Source organism: Caretta caretta, chromosome 26, assembly GCF_965140235.1.
Source record: "Caretta caretta isolate rCarCar2 chromosome 26, rCarCar1.hap1, whole genome shotgun sequence".
Lineage (NCBI taxonomy): Eukaryota > Metazoa > Chordata > Testudines > Cheloniidae > Caretta > Caretta caretta.
The window spans coordinates 8,257,570-8,277,796 of NC_134231.1; the positions used below are offsets into that span (position 1 = coordinate 8,257,570).

General features: G+C 41.3%; 1 protein-coding gene across 1 annotated transcript; it reads left to right on the forward strand.

Annotated features, from left to right (window-relative positions):
* The first annotated feature begins 387 nt into the window (after positions 1-387).
* On the forward strand, positions 388-19,997 carry BNIP3L (BCL2 interacting protein 3 like). Its single transcript, XM_048829276.2, has 6 exons — positions 388-586; positions 10,148-10,334; positions 12,602-12,674; positions 14,846-14,949; positions 15,721-15,870; positions 17,208-19,997. Exons 1-6 carry the CDS (start codon positions 487-489, stop codon positions 17,254-17,256), a joined length of 663 nt encoding a protein of 220 aa, XP_048685233.2. The 5' UTR covers positions 388-486; the 3' UTR covers positions 17,257-19,997.
* Positions 19,998-20,227: the final 230 nt, after the last annotated feature.

Consider the following 20,227-nt stretch of genomic DNA (forward strand, 5'->3'; position numbering starts at 1 on the left):
TGTAGCTCACGAAAGCTCATGCTCAAATAAATTGGTTAGTCTCTAAGGTGCTACAAGTACTCCTTTTCTTGTCTACACTGCCACTTGACACCCCCCGCCCCTCCCCCGAGCGCTGCAAGTTTCAACGCTGGGAAGGAGCAGTGTAGACAGTACACCAGCGGCGGCGGGAACGGATTCGGAGTGGCACATGCGCAGTGTAAAGAGACGGCGCTTAGAGGCGGCGCACGCGCCGTGATGGCCAGGCGCCGCCTCGGGGAAGGACGTGCGTCGTTCCTTGGAGGTGACGTGCCGCTGGCACCTGCGTGGGTGGGGCGGCGCCTGCGCGCTGAGGCCGAGCCGTCCGCCGGCAGCCTCTTGCGTCAGAGTGGGCGGTGTCTCCGGGCTGCGCCTGCGCCGCCGCGGGAGGCGGGGTGCTGGGGCCGTGCGGAGTCTGGCTTGTTGTTGTTGTCCCAGCCCCGCAGGCTCCTCAGTTGCCGCCGCGCCGCCATGTCCTGCCTTCCGGAGCCGCCGCAGCACCACCACCACCCCAACAACAACAACAACCACCCCCCGGCCGAGGGGGCGCCCGCTGAGCCGGGCCTCAACAGTGAGTGCATTAGCATAGGCAAATGACATGTAAATAAAGAGGGTCTGCGGGGAGCGCGACCCCCCCCCCCCGGCATCTCCCCCCCCCTCTCCCCCCCGCACCGCGGCTGGGATTGGTGGAGAACGGGGCCACGCGAGCGTCTCCGGGCCAATCCGTAGGGTCCCGGGCGACGTGGGCTCGGCTGCGTCCGCCTGGGGGGCTTCGAGGGGTGGGGGAGGGTCTGTGGGGTTGGGGTTCCCTGGGCGGGGGTTGTGGGACTCTCCGGGGGGAAGGTACGTTGGCACCCTGAGGGCCTTTAGGGAGCTGGGGGGACACGGGGGTGTGGAGGAGGAGTGGGGTCTGCGGGGCGCCTTTAGGGGATTGGGGGACACGGGGGTGTGGAGGAGGAGTAGGGTCTGCGGGGTGGCTCTCGGGGATTGGGGGACACGGGGGTGTGGAGGAGGAATAGGATCTGCGGGGTGGCTCTAGGGGATTGGGGGACACTGAGGTGTGGAGGAGGAGTAGGGTCTGCGGGGCGCCTCTAGGGGATTGGGGGACACGGGGGTGTGGAGGAGGAGGAGGGTCTGCGGGGTGACTAGGGGATTGGGGGACACTGGGGTGTGGAGGAGGAGTAGGGTCTGCGGGGCGGCTCTAGGGGATTGGGGGACACGGGGGTGTGGAGGAGGAGTAGGGTCTGCGGGGCGGCTCTAGGGGATTGGGGGACACGGAGGTGTGGAGGAGGAGTAGGGTCTGCGGGGCTGCTCTAGGGGATTGGGGGACACGGGGGTGTGGAGGAGGAATAGGGTCTGCGGGGTGGCTCTAGGGGATTGGGGGACACGGGGGTGTGGAGGAGGAATAGGGTCTGCGGGGCGGCTCTAGGGGATTGGGGGACACGGGGGTGTGGAGGAGGAATAGGGTCTGTGGGGTGGCTCTAGGGGATTGGGGGACACGGGGGTGTGGAGGAGGAATAGGGTCTGCGGGGCGGCTCTAGGGGATTGGGGGACACGGGGGTGTGGAGGAGGAATAGGGTCTGCGGGGTGACTAGGGGATTGGGGGACACGGGGGTGTGGAGGAGGAGTAGGGTCTGCGGGGCGGCTCTAGGGGATTGGGGGACACTGGGGTGGAGGAGGAGGAATAGGGTCTGCGGGGAGGCTAGGGGATTGGGGGACACTGGGGTGTGGAGGAGGAGTAGGGTCTGCGGGGCGGCTCTAGGGGATTGGGGGACACGGGGGTGTGGAGGAGGAGTAGGGTCTGCGGGGCGGCTCTAGGGGATTGGGGGACACGGAGGTGTGGAGGAGGAGTAGGGTCTGCGGGGCTGCTCTAGGGGATTGGGGGACACGGGGGTGTGGAGGAGGAATAGGGTCTGCGGGGTGGCTCTAGGGGATTGGGGGACACGGGGGTGTGGAGGAGGAATAGGGTCTGCGGGGCGGCTCTAGGGGATTGGGGGACACGGGGGTGTGGAGGAGGAATAGGGTCTGTGGGGTGGCTCTAGGGGATTGGGGGACACGGGGGTGTGGAGGAGGAATAGGGTCTGCGGGGCGGCTCTAGGGGATTGGGGGACACGGGGGTGTGGAGGAGGAATAGGGTCTGCGGGGTGACTAGGGGATTGGGGGACACGGGGGTGTGGAGGAGGAGTAGGGTCTGCGGGGCGTCTCTAGGGGATTGGGGGACACTGGGGTGGAGGAGGAGGAATAGGGTCTGCGGGGAGGCTAGGGGATTGGGGGACACTGGGGTGTGGAGGAGGAGTAGGGTCTGCGGGGCGGCTCTAGGGGATTGGGGGACACTGGGGTGTGGAGGAGGAATAGGGTCTGCGGGGTGGCTCCAGGGGATTGGGGGACACTGGGGTGTGGAGGAGGAATAAGATACGCTGTAGGGGGTTGGAAGGCGCTTATGGTTTTGGAGGCCCCCTGGATGGATTTTTTTGGAGGGCGGGGTGGTCTGCATCTTGCATACTGGACAGAGTGGTGAGGGGAGGTGTATTATTGTGTACTGTGGGGTGGAGATGAGGGCTGGTGGTCTGTGGGAGGATGACAAAAGGGGAGGGTGTTCAGGAGTTAAAGGGGGATGAAATTGGCACCAGTCAGAATGGGAAGCAGCTGAGGGGACCATGGGCAGCGGATTATCTTGTGGTGGTGATAGGTTTATTGAATGGCTGAGTTTAGGTAATATCAAGAGACCAAACCATCACGTTTAACTCAGTAAGTTTTAGAGGGTAGGGTGTAAGTACAGTGGGTGAGTCAAATGCAGAAAGGGGCGGGGAATTTTAGTAGCAGGCTTAATAACAGGGATATGAGGTAAGGGGATGTGAGGAAAGACGGATGTGACTTGGTATTTAATGGGGAGAGGGAGTAGGTTTGTTTTGTGACAGGAATGAATTTATTTAGTGACTGGTTCTAACAGCAAAGATGATGGTACAGCAAGAAAGTGGGGGAGGAGCTTGACTGTGGGAATGACTTTATTCAGTGACTCAATATCACTGACGTGAGCTGTTTTTCTCAGTATCTCACATGTATGTCAGCTGCTTTGCTGCATCCTTTTGTTCTAAGGATAATATTTGTGTGGAAGACTGGTGATTTTATCTAGGAACTCATATTGGTTTAACTGATGTGTTTTACATCTCAAATACACAGCCATTCAATATATATATTTTGGTTTGTTTTTAAGTGCCAAGGATACTGTGGTAAAACAAAATGTATTAATGATTAACCATTCCCTCTATCCTAGTTTGCTAAATCATCCACAAACCATTTCAATAGGACCAGCTAAGTGATCTCCGTTAATTCAGTGGGAAATGTATTAGATGAGAGTAAACTATGTCGGTATAACAACATTGCCATTGCATTTGATGTCTGTGCATTGAGTGTCATGTTAATTACAGCAGTGTGTTTCTCTGATGTGTTGGCCTCGGAGAACTGCACATGCAAACAAATAAACAAAACAAAGGCACCATATCCAAATTATTCAGGGCTGTTAACGTGTAAAAATATATCAGTGTATATTAATTGATAAGATTTCACTTAACTTTGGAAATTTCATCTTATATTTGGCATGTCCAAGTAAACCTAATGTTTAGTTCTACAACTTAAAATTAGTTTATCCGTGATCTGAAGATATTCGTTCTTCCATACTTCATTTTTTTCCCTTTTTCTGTTCACTGTTATTACAGTGACTTACTTACTGTGTTGGAGACGTCAATCTGTAAGATGAGAGCAGCAAGAGGGAATTCAGTGTAAACATTTTAGGTCCCAAACTTGAAATGAACTCCACAGGGGCACATTGCCATTGAAGTTAGTGGGGCATCATGCAGGTGCCTGCAAGGGCTGCCCACAGATATCTCTCTGCGGGATCAGAGCATAAAGAGTTAGTGAAATCAGTGCAGCTCCTCAGGTTGGCAAGTGCCATGTGGTAGCATGGAGTGTTTTCAGGAGTGGGCCCCATGAGCAAAACAGATGTAACCAGTCACCTCCATGAAGGCTCAATACCAGTTGCCAGTTGAATTTTGTCAGACTAATGAGTCTATACATTAATTCATTTTTGTTCTAAAATATACCTTGCATTTATTTAGCACCTTTCATGCAAAGATCTCAAATCACATATGGAGGTGAGGGTTGCCCATTTTGTCAGTGACAGAGCTGGGAATGGAACTTGGAACTCCTGACTTGAGTCTTGTGCAGTAACCACAAGAGTGTGCGCTCTCTGGTATTTCCTGAAGCCTCACTCGGATTTGAATTCTTACCTCGTACTTGTGTTAGATATTAGCAAAAAACAAACAAAAAAACCCCCAAACCCAACAATTTAAACTGGAACACACTGACAATTATGTTATGTCTGTTTTTCAACAATATTTACTACATTACTGAGGAAAAAAGAGGGTAGTCTCTGTTATGGCTCTACATCCCGTCTTGTGAGAAGTCTGGTTGCTGTTGTTGAGTGCTGCTGGAAAGTGACCACCAGTGCTTGTGTAAAGCGCTCAAAGTCCCTGGCTAATGAAGTACTGCTACATCATTCTGGCCTTTTTACTGTAAAGGTGAAGCAAAAAACGCTAAAGTGTTAATGTGGGATATCTGTTGGATGGAAAATATTACTGTGGGAAATGGAAAAGCTTTTTTTCGACAATGGTATATTTAATTACTACTTAAGCATTTAGTGAGTGATACTTCAACAGTCAACAGATTATGCTAGATTCTATAGCTTTTATGAGATTATGAAAAACTAAAGGGTAAGAGCGAAGTCCATTGGAATTCTTTATCAAATAGAAGATGCTGTGACTGCATAATGGCCATGAGCCAGAAAGCATCATTTTCACTGCTTCAGACTTGCGGTAGAATTTAGGAAAATTTGCCTGTGAATTTCTTTAATGTTACTGCAGAAATTAGCCAGTTGCACCAACCCCTGCAGTCGTGTAGTGTGGTAAAATGCTTATTCTGCATAGAGCCCCATTGCCTTCAACAGGACTCTGTGATGTCAGTTTGAGAAACAGAGTCTAATAAAAGTAAATTGAATTTTGATTAATACCCAAAACAATAAATCCATCCTACTCTGCAACAAGCCTTGGCTAAAGCTTTTCTATAGTATGACCTAATTAACAGAAGCAAGGTTATTAAAGCTGTGTAGCAAACAATCATGTTCATACATGCTTCAGTTCCTAAGCATCTCTGTATGCCTGATGATCTGGATACATACAGTTGTTGCTTGTAAAGGGGACACTGTCATATCACTTTAGGTCCAGAATTTTAAGATAAAAGATTTGTGAAATCTAAGCTTCATGGAATTTTTTTCCTTGACAGATAAATTTTCCAATGAAAGTTTAACATTTAATTATTCCTCTGCTGTGTATGTGACCCTATCATTGTGTTAGTCCATGAGAACCTGAAAGTAAATCTGAACTTGTTCATTAAAAACAAAATTGAAATTTGTATGTGGTGTGTCCAAGTTTATTAAAATGCAAGAAAGTAAAAAATGGGGAAAAGTAACTAGTCTTTTGGTTTTAATCTGTTAGCTGTCTGTAAGGAGTTGAAAAAAAAAAAAAAAAAAAGCTGACCGTGTCACTTTTATTACAGATTAATCTCTTGACTAAATTTCTATTTTAAAAAATACATGACATTGCTTCAGATTGCTTTTTGGACAATTTTCTCTTTTGAGAAAATGTCAAATTCACAATTTTTATCAAAACAGATACCTTTCAGGTGGCTGGTTAAAATTTTAGGAGGAATAAAGTGCCAATCTTTAGTGTGGTGCTTGAAACTACAGTGTGACAAAATGAAATGTTCTCCCTTTGGGGGGTAATATTACTCTTTGGAGAGGCTGGGTTGGGGATGAGAAGCACTGTTTTTTAACTTGGTTAATGTAGTGCAGTGTCTCAACCTAGTCTAGTCTAGTCTCAACCTATTTGGCCCACAATGTGTTATGTGGGCCGCATCCAATACTACCTATAGGGACCCGAGGATGTCACAGGTGCCGCAGCTCTGTGCTGAAAGGGCTGCAGGTTGAGAACCACTGTTATAGTCTCAAATATTTTTCTGGGATAATGTTGCTCCTGGTCCTCCCAGTCCTAATACTAGACAGCCAGCATATCTGGATCTGTAAGCAGAGGAAAAGGGAATATACTTGATCTCCACCAGTTACTTTTGGCCATCACTTTGGAGCTGCATGAATGGACTTTAGAGGATTTCATATCCAGCCCATCTCATCCAGAAGGAAGGTTATAACATAGGGTCTTTGATGGACGGGATCATCAAGCACCTTTTCAAACAGCAATTGGTGGCTGTTCCTTGAGCTCTGTGTTGGAAATCGGTGGCAGTGTTTAAGCTTGATATCACAATGCGTTGACGCTAATTAAACATGTTTTGACTCATCAGAGATGAGTGGTCAGATGGAGAACGTGCAGCTTCTCATGTAAACTCTGTCCTAGGCCTTCTTTTGATGGGAGGAGTATTTAATTGTTTTAACTTGTTTCCTCCAGTGTGCCTCTAACACAACTTTAAACAGCAAATTCCACAATGTACCGTATTAAGCACAACTGAGTCCTAAGCATGCCGGTGCAGCGATAGGTTATAGCAGTCCATTCTGATTAGTCCTTCACTGCAATCCCAGGCTTCCTCTTTGGTCATCTACCAAAACTCCTCCACAAGGCTAACCTTACAAGAAGTGGCCTTCCTTATTTATGCTAACTGTCAGCCTCCAATATTTCTGCCTTCATTTCTTGCCTATTGTTTGTTTCTGAACTCTGCTGTACAACATCAGCAGGGGTGGGGGTGGCTGAGGGTGAAAAGAAGTTCCTCATTTACTTCAGACATTCGAGATCCCACCATAGTAGCTTCTCTGAACCCAAAGTTGTTACCAACTGACTTGTAGCTGTCTGAGCTAAATAATTCCCTAATTGCAATTGCAGCATGCCTTCCCACAGATATTAGTGATTTCATAATGGAAGGTGGTTGCTCTAGGGTAGGTCAACTGTCCTGGCATATTTCTTGAAATGTGGCCTTCCTTTTCTGAAATTCTGCAGTCACTGCTGATCATCCCAGGTCTGAAATACGGAGTAGTCCCACCATTCCATGCTGGTTGGTCTGACCTAAAACTGCCTTTCCACAGCTCGTTCTTCATTGGCTAAACAGCCAGACATTCGGTTGTTCAACTGGTGCATGGGCTCCAGATCATCTTGCAGTGCTCTGACAGTGGCAGAAACACCATCTTCTCACTGCAGCTGCTCTGTAAGACTCCTGGAACCAACACACTGCGTTAGTGAATATAATCAACAGCATCTCCAGCCTGGGAGACATTCCTGGTTACCGAAACGTAATGGAGAAGTTGCTCGGGTATGAAAGAGATAGCAATTGATCCACTGGTTCTATGACACAACTTCTGGAACCAGAAAAGGAATTCTTGGAATCTGACCTCCACTCCCATATGGAACGCATATGGGTTTGTACATGGGCAGTGTGCATTCGCCCATAATTTATCACCCACAAAGATCACTGCAATATGTCATACCATAAAATCGTTGCAGCTCATGTAATTGAGCCCAGCACCTGTCTGAACATGGGCTTTACGTGAGTGTACTAAGCATGATTAATAATTGATGGCTTCGTTTGAATCAAATAACATGGGTTGCATATTGTTGAGCTTTTTGTAGCCAAGGTAAAATACCTTAAGAGGTCAATGGTGGTGATATTCCCTGGGACCAGACCTGAATCTCCATTTAAAATTTCACTTTCACTTTAAAAAAAAAAAAAAATCACTGGCCAATAGTTTGTATGCACAGTGTTAACTTTAGTCTAGTAAATTTAAAAAATGAATTAAAAGTAGTTTCTACTACTGCCCCTGCCAACACTTTAGGTTTTCCAGTCTCCCAGTTTCTGTTTTCACAGTATTTTTTTTTTCTCTTCCCTGGTTGAAGTGAAAAGATTACACAGATTGGGGAACCTGACATTATGCAAGATAACAGTGACACCTTTTATACCCTAATGCAAAAAGTAAACAAACGATGAAGGAATATTTTAGGTGTGACAGTCGAAAGTTTTTTTTAAAAGAATCAGAAAAGCATGTTACTTTTAAGATAATAGTTATGTGTTATTTCTGAGAGTATTTGCTCTCTGCTATCGCAGTTCATGTATTGACAGGCAGAAAATTTGTGTTAAGCTTTGAAAACAATTTTTGTTTAAGAGGTATCAACTTTATATTGTTCGGATAACAGGGTGAGAGTCCCATTAGTTGTTGCTATTGAAAATTCCTCCCGTTAAACACAATTGTTAGTTGTTAAAGTAGTCCAGCGTGCTAATAGTTTTGATTTTAAAATAGAGTATTTAGGTTGTCTGTATGCCATAATAAATCCTAGTTACACCAAAGAGCTGTATTGATTAAAAAAAAAAAAACCCTGCTAGTATGTAAAGATGCAAAACAACAACTTCTTCCACAAACTACTTTGTAACATCTCAGTGGCATAGTTTTTCAGACTAAATAGGATGTAATCAGGTTCTGAATTTGAATGTAGTCTGAGATGAGGGTCTGAAAAAAAGTATAAAATGAATTGCTTGAGCCATGTAAGGCAAAAGCGACACCAAACGTAAAATTACTGCACCAAAGAACAAGAGCTTATGCAGAAAAGAAACTTAGTGTTTCAGCTTATGCCAACTGTTCTCAAACAATTAATGTACTCCGATTAAAAAGTAAACTATCTATATTCTCAAGTGATACAGTTAATGAGTTTGAATAAGAACCACAGGTTTGCAGTTGAATGGGCACTGGATTAAATAGGTGACCCATATGTCAGGACTCAAGTGGTTTAAATTCACCAGTCAGAACATAAACTACCTATTTATGAATATTTTCAAAATATCCTAAATGAAATCTGTGACTGCTTAATGTACTGGTAAAACGTTTTATGTTGTTACTATGCATGTTTAGTACAGTCTGCAGTTGGAATTATGTTCTTGTATTTTAGTAGTTTAAAGCGTGTGTTTTCAGTGCTAATATGATGCATGCAGCTTCTCAATGCAATTGAGGCCCTTACGCTAAGATCCTGTAGTTAAAACTAGTTATAAGAGCAGAGACAGGATGAATTACAATATATGTAGGCGAAGTGTAGTACTTAGTATATAGAATCTTCCCTGCAAAAATAGGTTGTAACGATCAGTTATAAGAAAGCGGTTAACTAGGTTAACAGTAATTATTTGCACTATTTGAATTAGAAAATGTTAAACGAAATATTTAGATGGGACTTTAAGATGGTTAGAGACTTTGCCCGCCCACCTCAACGTATTACAAAGTGAGAACCCCAGTTTTCCCACATACCGAGCATAAACAATGGAGCATATGTGTGAACACACAAACACCATTTCCGGCTAATTATAACCAACTTAGTTTCTTAGCGTACAGTAGATGTGCATAGTTCTTAACTATGTGGGAAAACAGGGGGCCTACCTCAAGGATCTAATAATTCATAGATCTGTGAATCTATAATCTAAATTGGATACATCCCAGTTATTAAAGTTCTGATGTGAGGGGTAACAGACAGTACTGGAGAAGAGATTGGGATTGGAAGGCCAGCTGAAAGAAGTGAGGTTTGTTTGGGAAGAGGAAAAGGAGATTGCTTGCCATATGGCTAGAGAGGGAGGTTGTTCCAAGCACAGGGGGCATTGTGGGGAGAAAGGCACGAAACTCGAAGTGGGGAAGAACAAAGGGAATATTAAAGAATGGAATTTGTTTGGTTCAAGAGTGGGGTGTAGAGAGAGGGGTGGTGAGGATTTGGAGCTTAAACCTGATACATACGAAGGGGATGCCTGTCAGGGGATTTAAAAAAAAAAAAGCATGAGGGAGGGGAATGACTGTTGTTGTTTCCAGTTACCCAAATCAAGACTGTTTAGTTCAGAGCTATTAAGTCTACAGTTAACTTAAGGGACAGGGGGAAACAAACCTGCCATTCTTGTCTTCTCTATTTGTTTGTGAGCATTTTTCTTTTTTCTGGCATCAGTGGATGTTATCTGAATTCACCATGTTCACATTCTTTCTGCATGTGAATGATAAACTTTAAGCGAGGTTTTAGTTTCGCTGCTTTTAATGAGTGCCATCTGGCTGGCCCAACAGGTTCCTGGGTGGAGTTACAGATGAACGGCAATGGCACTAGCAATGATAATGCCACTGGGAAAAATGGGGGCCTGGAACATGTCCCTTCGTCCTCCTCTATCCACAATGGAGACATGGAAAAAATCCTTCTGGATGCCCAGCACGAATCAGGACAGAGTAGTTCAAGGGCTAGTTCCCACTGTGACAGGTAAGGAAACACAGCTGTATCAGGTCTCTTGAACCACTCATTTTTTCATATGTTATGTGATGCAATTTCCATTCTTGATGCTTTAATCAAGGGCAAATAACATTTTATTAGCTGTATACTTCTGCATCCAGCCTGTGTGCCATTTGGAATACTTGCTGAATCCTGCTAACTTTAAACAGTATAGAACTTGGCTTGTTTGAAAAGCAAGTAATTGTTGTTAAACAAAAAATAAAAAAGTGCAGGAGTAGAACAAATTGCATCAATGTCAGTGTGAAATCTCATATTAACATTGTTCATGTACTGTGTAAAAAAAATAATTAACCGTGTGATTACTGATGCATGATTATTTAAGAGAAGGTAAGAACAAGGGATACTGTGACTGAAGATAGTATTGACTATGATGAAAATGTAATACCTTGGCTTTATGAAATTTTTCAAAGTAACTTACTCAGTTACATCTGTATACTGTGTGTCCAGGCAAGAATAAATGCAAGGTAGTGATAGAATAGACAACTGACTTATAATTTCCACCCCTCTTTCTCTCACAGAAGAAGTAGTTGGGAGAAAAAAAGTGTCTTTGCTCAAAAAAGCCCTAACTACTTTTTTCCGTTAAAGGCAAAATGTATTTATTTATATCTGGTAAAATAATCTTGCTTGTCATCTCAAAGCAAGCGATACCCTTAAGGTTTCACCCTCAGAATTGTTGGACAATTAAGACGGTGTTGGAGCTGTCTTAAGAGCCTCTTTTTCTTTTTCTTATATTGCTGGACAAATGCTCTCTTCTCGCCATGTCAAGTATGTAACATTTATATCAAGCTCGATCAGATGTAGCACCTACAATGAATATGGATGGAACTTGACATTAACTCAGTGATCATTTCAGAATAGAATTACCAAGTACAATGGACAAGAAGAGTAAAAAAATATTTTTTTAAAAGCTACTCCCTCAGAAAAAAGCAAACTGTTTGCTATACCTTTATTTCTAAGAAAATTGTAAGCTGCCAGTAACTAGCAGAGTATGTTTTCACTTTCCAGTTCAACTAGAAACATTTGATAGGTAGTGTCTGTAATGCTCATTTTCATTCTTATCAAGGTAGGAACTTTCTCTCCACCCACACCTTTAACTGCCCCAGTATTTTTGATTTAAATACTGTCAGATAAAAATGTCAGATGAAGATAAATCCCTTTTTCTTTTTTCTCAACATCAAATGGGTGGAAAACTAAACTTCCAATTTTGTAGTGAGCGTATCAGCTTATGATTATGGACAAGAGTCTGATATTTATAGAAACCTGAGGTCTAAAACATTTGTAGAAAGGAGTGCAAACGGCTATAAACCATTTACTGAGTAGTTTAAAAGAAAGGTCCTGTTCCCAGTGTAACTTTTTTTCCACTCATTATCCATCTTTTTAATGAAAGCTAATATCAGATTAAAGAGGGGTGTCTACAATTTTGATGCGATGAAATGACGTGTCTACATCGCACTGTACCTTTACACTCTCCCTGATTTTAAATTCTCTAGCATTTTTTCCCATCTGGGTGTGAATGTTCCTAAAGAGAAATCCTTTAGTAGAGTATACTCAGGTTTTAGTATTGGAAATAAAAGTATTTATTCCTTTGGGTTAATTTGCTAACTATTAAGATATTTTGGTGTGTAACATGTAATGCCTGCTGGAGAAATTCCTTAGTGTGCCATGGAACAACACTAACGAATTCCTCCCACAGATATAGTCCTTTAAGCAGCCACTTTTAAAATACCTACAAAGTTTCAGGTACAGTTTTATTCAAACTCCTTTGAGGGATCCATCTTCTAGGTAACTTGATTTTGCTAGTGACTGCTTAAGGTTAGTTTTACTGTATATCAGAAAGATGGCCCAGTGATGTAGCAACAATAGCAATGTATTGCCTCTCAGGGGATGAGAGTTCAGGACTCCATTTTGGTCTTTTGCTCCTGGGTCGGAGTTACAGTCGAGTCACTGTGCTGATTCTTGATGGTAGAGGGGGTCCTGCCCATCTCTTTATGATTAACTGAAGGGTAGTTGGGGGTGGGGATGGTATGAAAACAAGAACAAACTGGGAATATGGAAATTCTTTTGGGGCTTGGAGGATTTTTTCCTTGTGGGGCATAATGATAAAGGATCCTTGTTTCTCATCTGCATTGTCTGCGTACCTTATATGTAGAAATAATTGAACTATGATGCAATTAAACTGATGTTTCAGTAACTTAATAACCCAAAAGTGACAGTAATGCCATCATTCTTTCCTTTAGCCCTTCCCCTCAAGAAGACGGACAGATAATGTTTGATGTGGAAATGCACACGAGTAAGGACAATAGTTCTCAGGTACTTTCTCCAGTAAACTCTAATGTACACAACACGTTGTGTAGGAGAGCAGTGTTTAAGACACAATTTTGTCTATTGTAAATAGACAACTTCATATCAAGATGAGTTTAAAAAAAAAAAAAAAATTAGTGAAGCATGCTAGAGGACTGAAGCCAAATACTTAAAACGATAAATTCTGTATATAAATATACAGCTTTAAACTGTTAATTTCCCGCAATGCATTATTAATATGGTATGGAAACATCTGAGTCTACAGTACCTATACTGAATTAAAGGCCAAGAATATTAAACTCCAATTGTCGAAAGCCTGTTTATTCAAAATCTGGAAATGTCCTTTAGCCTTTTGGAATAACCGTGTTTACTTGTATTGTACCATGTTCTTTGTATCTTTTAAAATTAACCATTTGACTTGAACTGTGTGAACAAAATTATCCATTCTTGCTTACTTCCATGTAAATAGACTCAATGAATCATTGAAGCTTTTGTATAGTTAAGGTTATGATGGTAACTATGTTATAAACTTGTATTTTAGGAGATTATGTCTATTAAACTTAGCTCTGTGAGGTGGTGGTATAAAAAAAATTGTTTTTATAATTTACTGAGCAGAGAAGGAGTTGTTTGTATGTTTAAATTCCAGCAGTGGGGAGGGAAAAAAAGTCTAGTTTGAAACACCTGCTTTGGAATTATACAACTTGGACTTTATAAAAATTCAATTTTTAAACCTTGGAGAGAGAGAGAATATCAGGCACCAATCCTGAACTTGAAATAATGTGATTGAGTAGATGTAGTAGCAGGTTATCAGAGAGATTGGCAGGATTTCGTTTTCACATCTAATTATGTAGGTATGTGATAGAACTATTTGTTTTACAAATATTTAAATTACTACCTAAGAATTCAGAATCATCATTCTGTGGTTAGTGAGCTCACATATTTCTCAGTCATCTCAACCCGAAATGGAGAGGGAATCTAATGCTGAACTCTTAGTTTGGTCATTTTATGAAATTTGCTGTCTTCAGCAGTACACGTTGAGAGCAGTAGTGGAAAAACGAACGGTGCGAGTTTAATTTTTGTCAGAGAGGATGGCCAAGCAATAGGATCGTCATCCTTCTGTAGCCCTGTAGAGAACCGTACTACTCTGAGTGAGCTCCTTTGCTTTTTGTTTTGTCATTCAGGGTTGCCATCTCCCTATTACAATTCAGCATGGCTCCCTTTCTCCATTTGTTTTGGTGCCTCTTTCAGCTAAGCTGTACTCCAAGTGGTGAAATGTAACCTTGCTAAAAGCTGAATTTGGTCTCAGGCTCCCAGTGAATTCAGCGGGGAGAGGACAGCTTGGGAATGCCAATACATACAGCTCTAGGCTTGGCAGTTCATAGCCACGGCACCTCTGAGCTTGCTGCGTCAGCTATGAAAGTAAAACAGTTTCTTGAGCCCTGGCACCTCTTCTATTACAAATTAAGCACTGTATATGGCAATCCTTCCATGAGAGGGAGGTATTAATCTTTGGGGCAGGGACTGTCATTTACCGTGTACAGTGCCTGCCGTAATTGGGCCCAGACCTAGTTGAGGTCTACCATAGTATACATATATACATGTTAAATAACGGAAGTAAAATAACAAACAAAAGAGATTTGTTTTGACATTGACAAGCTTCTGGAAGAAATGATTTAAAGTACTTTTGTACAGTTTGGGCAGAAATACTGCCCTTTTCATTTGATTACATCTGATTTAAGAATCGCTAAAGTTTTAGGGAAAGGTTTTTACTTGAAAACATTTTATGCGACACCATCTTATTCAGACTATTTTTAAAATCATCCTCTCAATTGTTCTTCGCTCTAATTTGTAATATATATATTTAAATATCATACAATGAAGCTTGCTTAAGTCTGTAATAAAATAATATATTTATCAGAGGTGCACTGACTTCAGCGGACCCTGTGGGCATAGTAAAATCCCTTCCAAATAAACGCTTGATGCAAGAATATCTTTTCAGTCGTCATTGCCTTGCCTTTCCCTCCCCAATCCCAACATATGCAGAAAGAGCTCAGTGGAATGAAAACTGCCAACATCTGCTGCTTCTCATTTTGTCACTGCAGTTGGTGCTCTTAAAATTAATACCATGCGGAATAGCTGATTAAGTGTTGTTACAAGGCATGTCCCATGTGTATTTTCAGTCTGAAGAGGAAGCAGTAGAAGGAGAGAAAGAGGTGGAAGTTTTGAAGAGAAGTGCTGACTGGGTTTCACACTGGTCGAGTAGGCCTGAAAACATTCCTCCCAAGTGAGTTGAACTCTTTACTAATAAACGCTCCTTCGTAAGAAGGAAAGAAGAATCATGCTGCACACATATATGGAATTATTCAGGCTATCCAAATGGGTTCATCACTTTGAAGACTTGGGTTTCCCTTGGAGGATAGATAGCCTAAAACCAATAAATGCTGCAAAAAATGTATTAGCATAACCGAGATCCTTTTACTGAAAGCAACCCAACAATAAGCTTAATATGAAGTTACTTTTTCCAGTAAAACCAGTGTCTTTACTTGTTAGAGTAGGGTACCTGGAGCTTGCTAAAGGTACCTGGTGGGGTTTAGTAACATCTCACTGACTGGTGTGGTACTGGGCAAGTCACCTAAAGTCTCTGCATCTTGGTTTCTGCATTTGTAAAATAAGTATAATGCTTACTGATGCCACAGGGACCCTAGACGCAATCAGGCTTTGAAACCCATGAACGGAAAGCACTATGTGAGTGCAAAGTGTTAGTTAAATTGGAGGATGCGATCCATATCTGGGAGATTTCTACATCCCTGCTTGAAACAAAAATGTGGCTATTACTAACAAGTCATGTACTGAAATTTCCTCTCCAAGACCTGCTTGTCTCTTCAGCTTGTGCTCCCATTGTCTCTGTACTTGAATAAGTGGTCTTTCAACGCTGCCTCGTATTTCAGTTTGGTGCCCCTGCAATCTGGCTTTTGCCCTGTCTAGTTCACCTTGAAGAAAATCTGGCAGTGTTCTGTGCAGTTCTGCAATATTCCTGTCTATTTTTTCCCGTCAGGGAATTTCACTTCAGACATCCTAAACGTGCAGTATCTTTAAGTATGAGAAAGAGCGGAGCTATGAAGAAAGGTGGCATTTTCTCTGCCGAGTTTCTTAAGGTTTTCATCCCATCTCTGTTTATATCTCATGTTTTGGCTCTGGGACTAGGGTAAGTACAAAGACTAATTTTAAACTTTGCGTCTTTATTGCTTGTATACTTATTGTAGTACTATTGGAATAACCAGTCTGAGGAAGAGCATAATAAGAATGACCAGATTACCTTGACATTGTGCTGATACATCAAGTGTATTTGAGATGTAGGGAAAACTACCTTTGCAGTGACGCAAATTTTTTTACTTGATTGTAGGAAAAGTTGGAGATTGCATGTTCATGCATTCAGAATGCACAGATTATCATGAAATCGGTGACCTTAGTTGACTGTGAAATCCTACTGCAAAGAAGCTTTGCAGTGTCCTGTGGCATGACCCACTTGTTCATTTGCTCATTCTATTCAAATTTCTGAGAGTATAGTGTAATAAAAGAAAAATAAGACTCTAAGCATAAATATTCTAGTATTTTTTCCTCTTTTGCGCCAAGAAAACTGATGATGTAACTGTGTAACATCATTAGATAATGCTCCAGACCCATGCGTAAGCTCCCACTAATTCTGAGTGGCTCGCATTACTGCAGTTGCATGATGGTACTGAAACTAAGGGTTTGAAACTTGAAACAGGTACAAACTGTGATGTGTATATTTCTGTCTTTCAAAATCAGCTACTGAATTTTCAGTGCTGTTAGTATTTCTGTAATTAGAAGTGATCACTGAGTATGCTGAAGGTCTTAGGTTTGCAAATATCTATCTCATGCCCTCTTGTGGTGGGGCCTGAGAAATGTACTGTTTAAAATACCATATTTCAGTTTTTATTTAACTTCTTGCACAAAGTTTGCCTTCCACTCTGATTTTAACATATTCTTGTAAATGATTTTTTCCTTAGTCCTAGTTATTGGCTAAACTAGCTGGATAGAAAATGTGAAAAGAGGATGTCTGGTTGCAAATAAGTATATTTCTGAAATAAAGTAGGGAAGTTGCCTCGCTTAATTTGTTAGAGATTTGCCTTTTTGTAAGCCCATAACACTCAATGTTTTAAAGCCTGTGCTAATATCTTTTTCTTTAAGTGTAGCGTAAAGAATTTGGTGTACGTACTATTTTGGCTGGGATTTTCAAAGGAGCCTTAGGGAGTTAGATAGCCACCTCCTATTGAATTTCAATGGGATCAGGGTACCTAAATCCCTTGGGCTCTATTGGAAATCTCAGCCTTTCCAGTTAAGTGTTTAGATAAAGTCACTTATATAGAAGAGAAGGGGGTGTTATGGAAGAACATCACCAAAAAAAAAAAAAAAAAAAGGGAACTATTGACAAGGGCAAACTAGAACAATAGAATGAGCAAGGACTGTTGTGAAGGGTACTACTCCCATGAAATACAATGTTTTATGTTTTTATTTCAGCATCTACATTGGAAAACGCCTGACCACGCCTTCAGCCAGCACTTATTGAGAGAAGCAGAGTGCAAAACTTGGAAATCCACATGACCTGTGAAGATGTTATTGTCACATTAGTACATTTGAACTTGAGACCATTTTAAGCATGATCCCAGCCCTGCCCTTTCTTTACATATCCAGGTTCCAGTAACCCTTGGAATTCAGTATTGTATTGGAACTCTGTTGAGGTGTTTGACTACCCACCTTCTCTCCCCGCACCCTTTGGCCTGCAAAACACGTCAGTTGCCTAACAGACTTTACAATTGTCTATACATTGCAAGGGCTTCTTTAGATACAAAAATTCCACCAGCAAATTATAATTTTATCAGTGATGCTGTTGTCTCCTCTAGTACAACCTGACTTAAATCTGAAACCGCTCTTGGAATAAATGTGGACTGTATTATAACAATTGCCAATCTCTTTAAAAGAAACTCAAGGTTGGTTAGAGTAAAAGTGAGTCTTTGTTTTTAGAAACCGTTGGCTGTAAATCAAACTAAAAAATCATTGGCAATAAAGAATAAATAAATTTTAAAACAAGCTTTTTGGGTAATTTACTAACCCCCTATTTTGGCCATGACGTTTAGTTTGCAGAAGGCAAAGACTGCACAAAACATAAAGCAGGATAACAACTTAAAGTCATCAGCATATTTTAATACTAGATAATTGTCATAATCTTGTCTTTTCTATGAAATAGGCTCCTTGTTTCTGGTAGGAAAATCTAATGGCTAGAAAACGTAAGAGGAATTGCGTTGTTTGCATGTGAAGAAGCTTTTATTTTCCTTTAGCTTTTTCCTTACTGGAAAATTTTAAATGTAAAGTTTTCCTTTATAAAAGCAGTTTGAATGCAAATATTTTTGGTATATTTAGGCTCGCTGTAAAAAGGGGAGTCTCCTGAAACCACCTACAATTATAAAGATATGGTCGTTTCAGTGGCTACTCGAAGCATTTGACCTGCTGTTGGGAACAGTCTTGCAGTTGTGTAAAGAAGCACAAACTGTAAATCTCTGACATGATGTCTCCTTTCGTGAAGTTTTCAATATTCCCATTTGTCGTTGTTTACTGTATGGTCTCCCTTGGGGATAACGTAGATCCTAAGGTCACTCGTGACGTCTTATGTAGCTAGGTAGAATTCTCATTAATGTTGTTGAACTTTTATCTTTGGGAACACTCAGTCTTGTCCTTCAGTGACGCCTTTTTCAAAATGTGAAGCTTTAGTACCAAATTGTTAAAAAGCATCGGGACATAGCCATGTCCTTAAGTAGATTTTATTGGATTTCAAAACATGTAGCATGACTCTGAAGGATAGAATACTCTGTTTTTTTAAATATATATTTTATCATAGATAAATAATATGATATAGACTTTAATACGAAATATTTAGGGAACCAGTGTTGATTTTAAAACTAGCAAAGTCTCATTTAAATAGAAAATGCATTAGGTTGACTTGTAGAAAATGTTCAGAAAATCTGGTCAGCGAGTTTGGAAGAGAAAGGTACCTTAAATTTTCTGCTTGCATCAAATAAAGTTGATGGTTTGGTATAGCAGTGATAGTTCAAAACAGTTCAAACATGGAGGCTAATTCCTAGTTGAGGTTTGCTTTAAAAAAAGGCACCTCAGGGAGCAAAGAGGCGAAGTATGAAATCCATTTCGAAAATGTGTTCGTTTTATTCTCCGCTTCTCACGGCCTTTAGGAGAAGGTTTTAAGACAAGTCCAGGGTGAAAGGGTAGTTGAAGTATTCTGTTTAGACATCTGTGTTTTCTTTTAATCTCAAATATTAGTAGCTCTTGAATTATCTACAACTACATATTTATTTCAAGCGTGGATATTGGGTTTCATCCAGACATGTGGAAGAAACAAGTGGCAAGGATGTTTTTAGGCAGTATGAACCACCTTATTTGAGAGACCTAAGTAAAATGGGAAGGGGAGAAAGGCTGGTATACTTTATTAGTACTAATTATAGCATCTTCTTTTGTATGAAAATTGGAATAGTGGACAAATAGATTTATATTAAGTAGGGAATATCTTTATTTTAAAAAAACACCATCCATATTAGATGGATTCATCTGCATAATACTTGATAAATTAATACGTTTCAAGTTTGTGACTAGAGGATAAACACAGCTATGTGCTAAGATTTCAAGCAGCTGTGAAATTAAAAATTGTTCCTGGAAAATATTATTGAAAAAATGGATACCTGATCACTGTAGCACTTATCATACAATGATACAATGCAGTATTTATTGATACCCTAATGTAAGCTCGGGATGGAAGTCTACAACTTTTAGTTTTACAATGAACTGAAACAGATTGTTGTATCATTTGAAAAGGGGTTTCAGCTATTGATAGTTGAAGTTTTGTTAAGATAAATATTGTTTAAAAGCTTTATACCTGTTTACAGTTTTGAAAAAAAATGCAGGCTTCATTTTTCTTACGTTCAGTGAAAACGGGCTTAAAATATTTGTAAATAGGATCAAGCAAAAATACATAAACTCACACATTAAAAAAATGTGGCAGGCTAACTTAACTGTAGCAAGTACATATTTACTTACTCTGTTTTGAAAAGTGAAAACGAAAGACTTAGAAATTCAGATTTTTTAATTGACCCACTTGTTGAAATTATTGAAGTTAACTGAGCCAAAGTGATTATGCATCCTTCATATATTTAGTTAGCACTTTGTAACATTATATACAGTTTACAGTACATGTCTAAGTTGTAGCTATAAACATTTTGTGCCATTAAAGCTCTCACAAAACTGTGTGTCTGTTAGATCACTTTGTACCAAATCCACCCCCCCAATCTCCCCCCGGGGAAGATGTTGGATAACTTTATGCTGCTGCTTGTTTATGAAGTAATAACTATCCTGAGTTAAATGAACCAAGAGGTTGTCTTTATTAGAGTGGGATCATCAAGTTCTTGTGCTGAAAAGTAATTAAAATATTGCCTTCATCAACCATGTTCACTACTTCCATCCTCTCCCAGCACCTT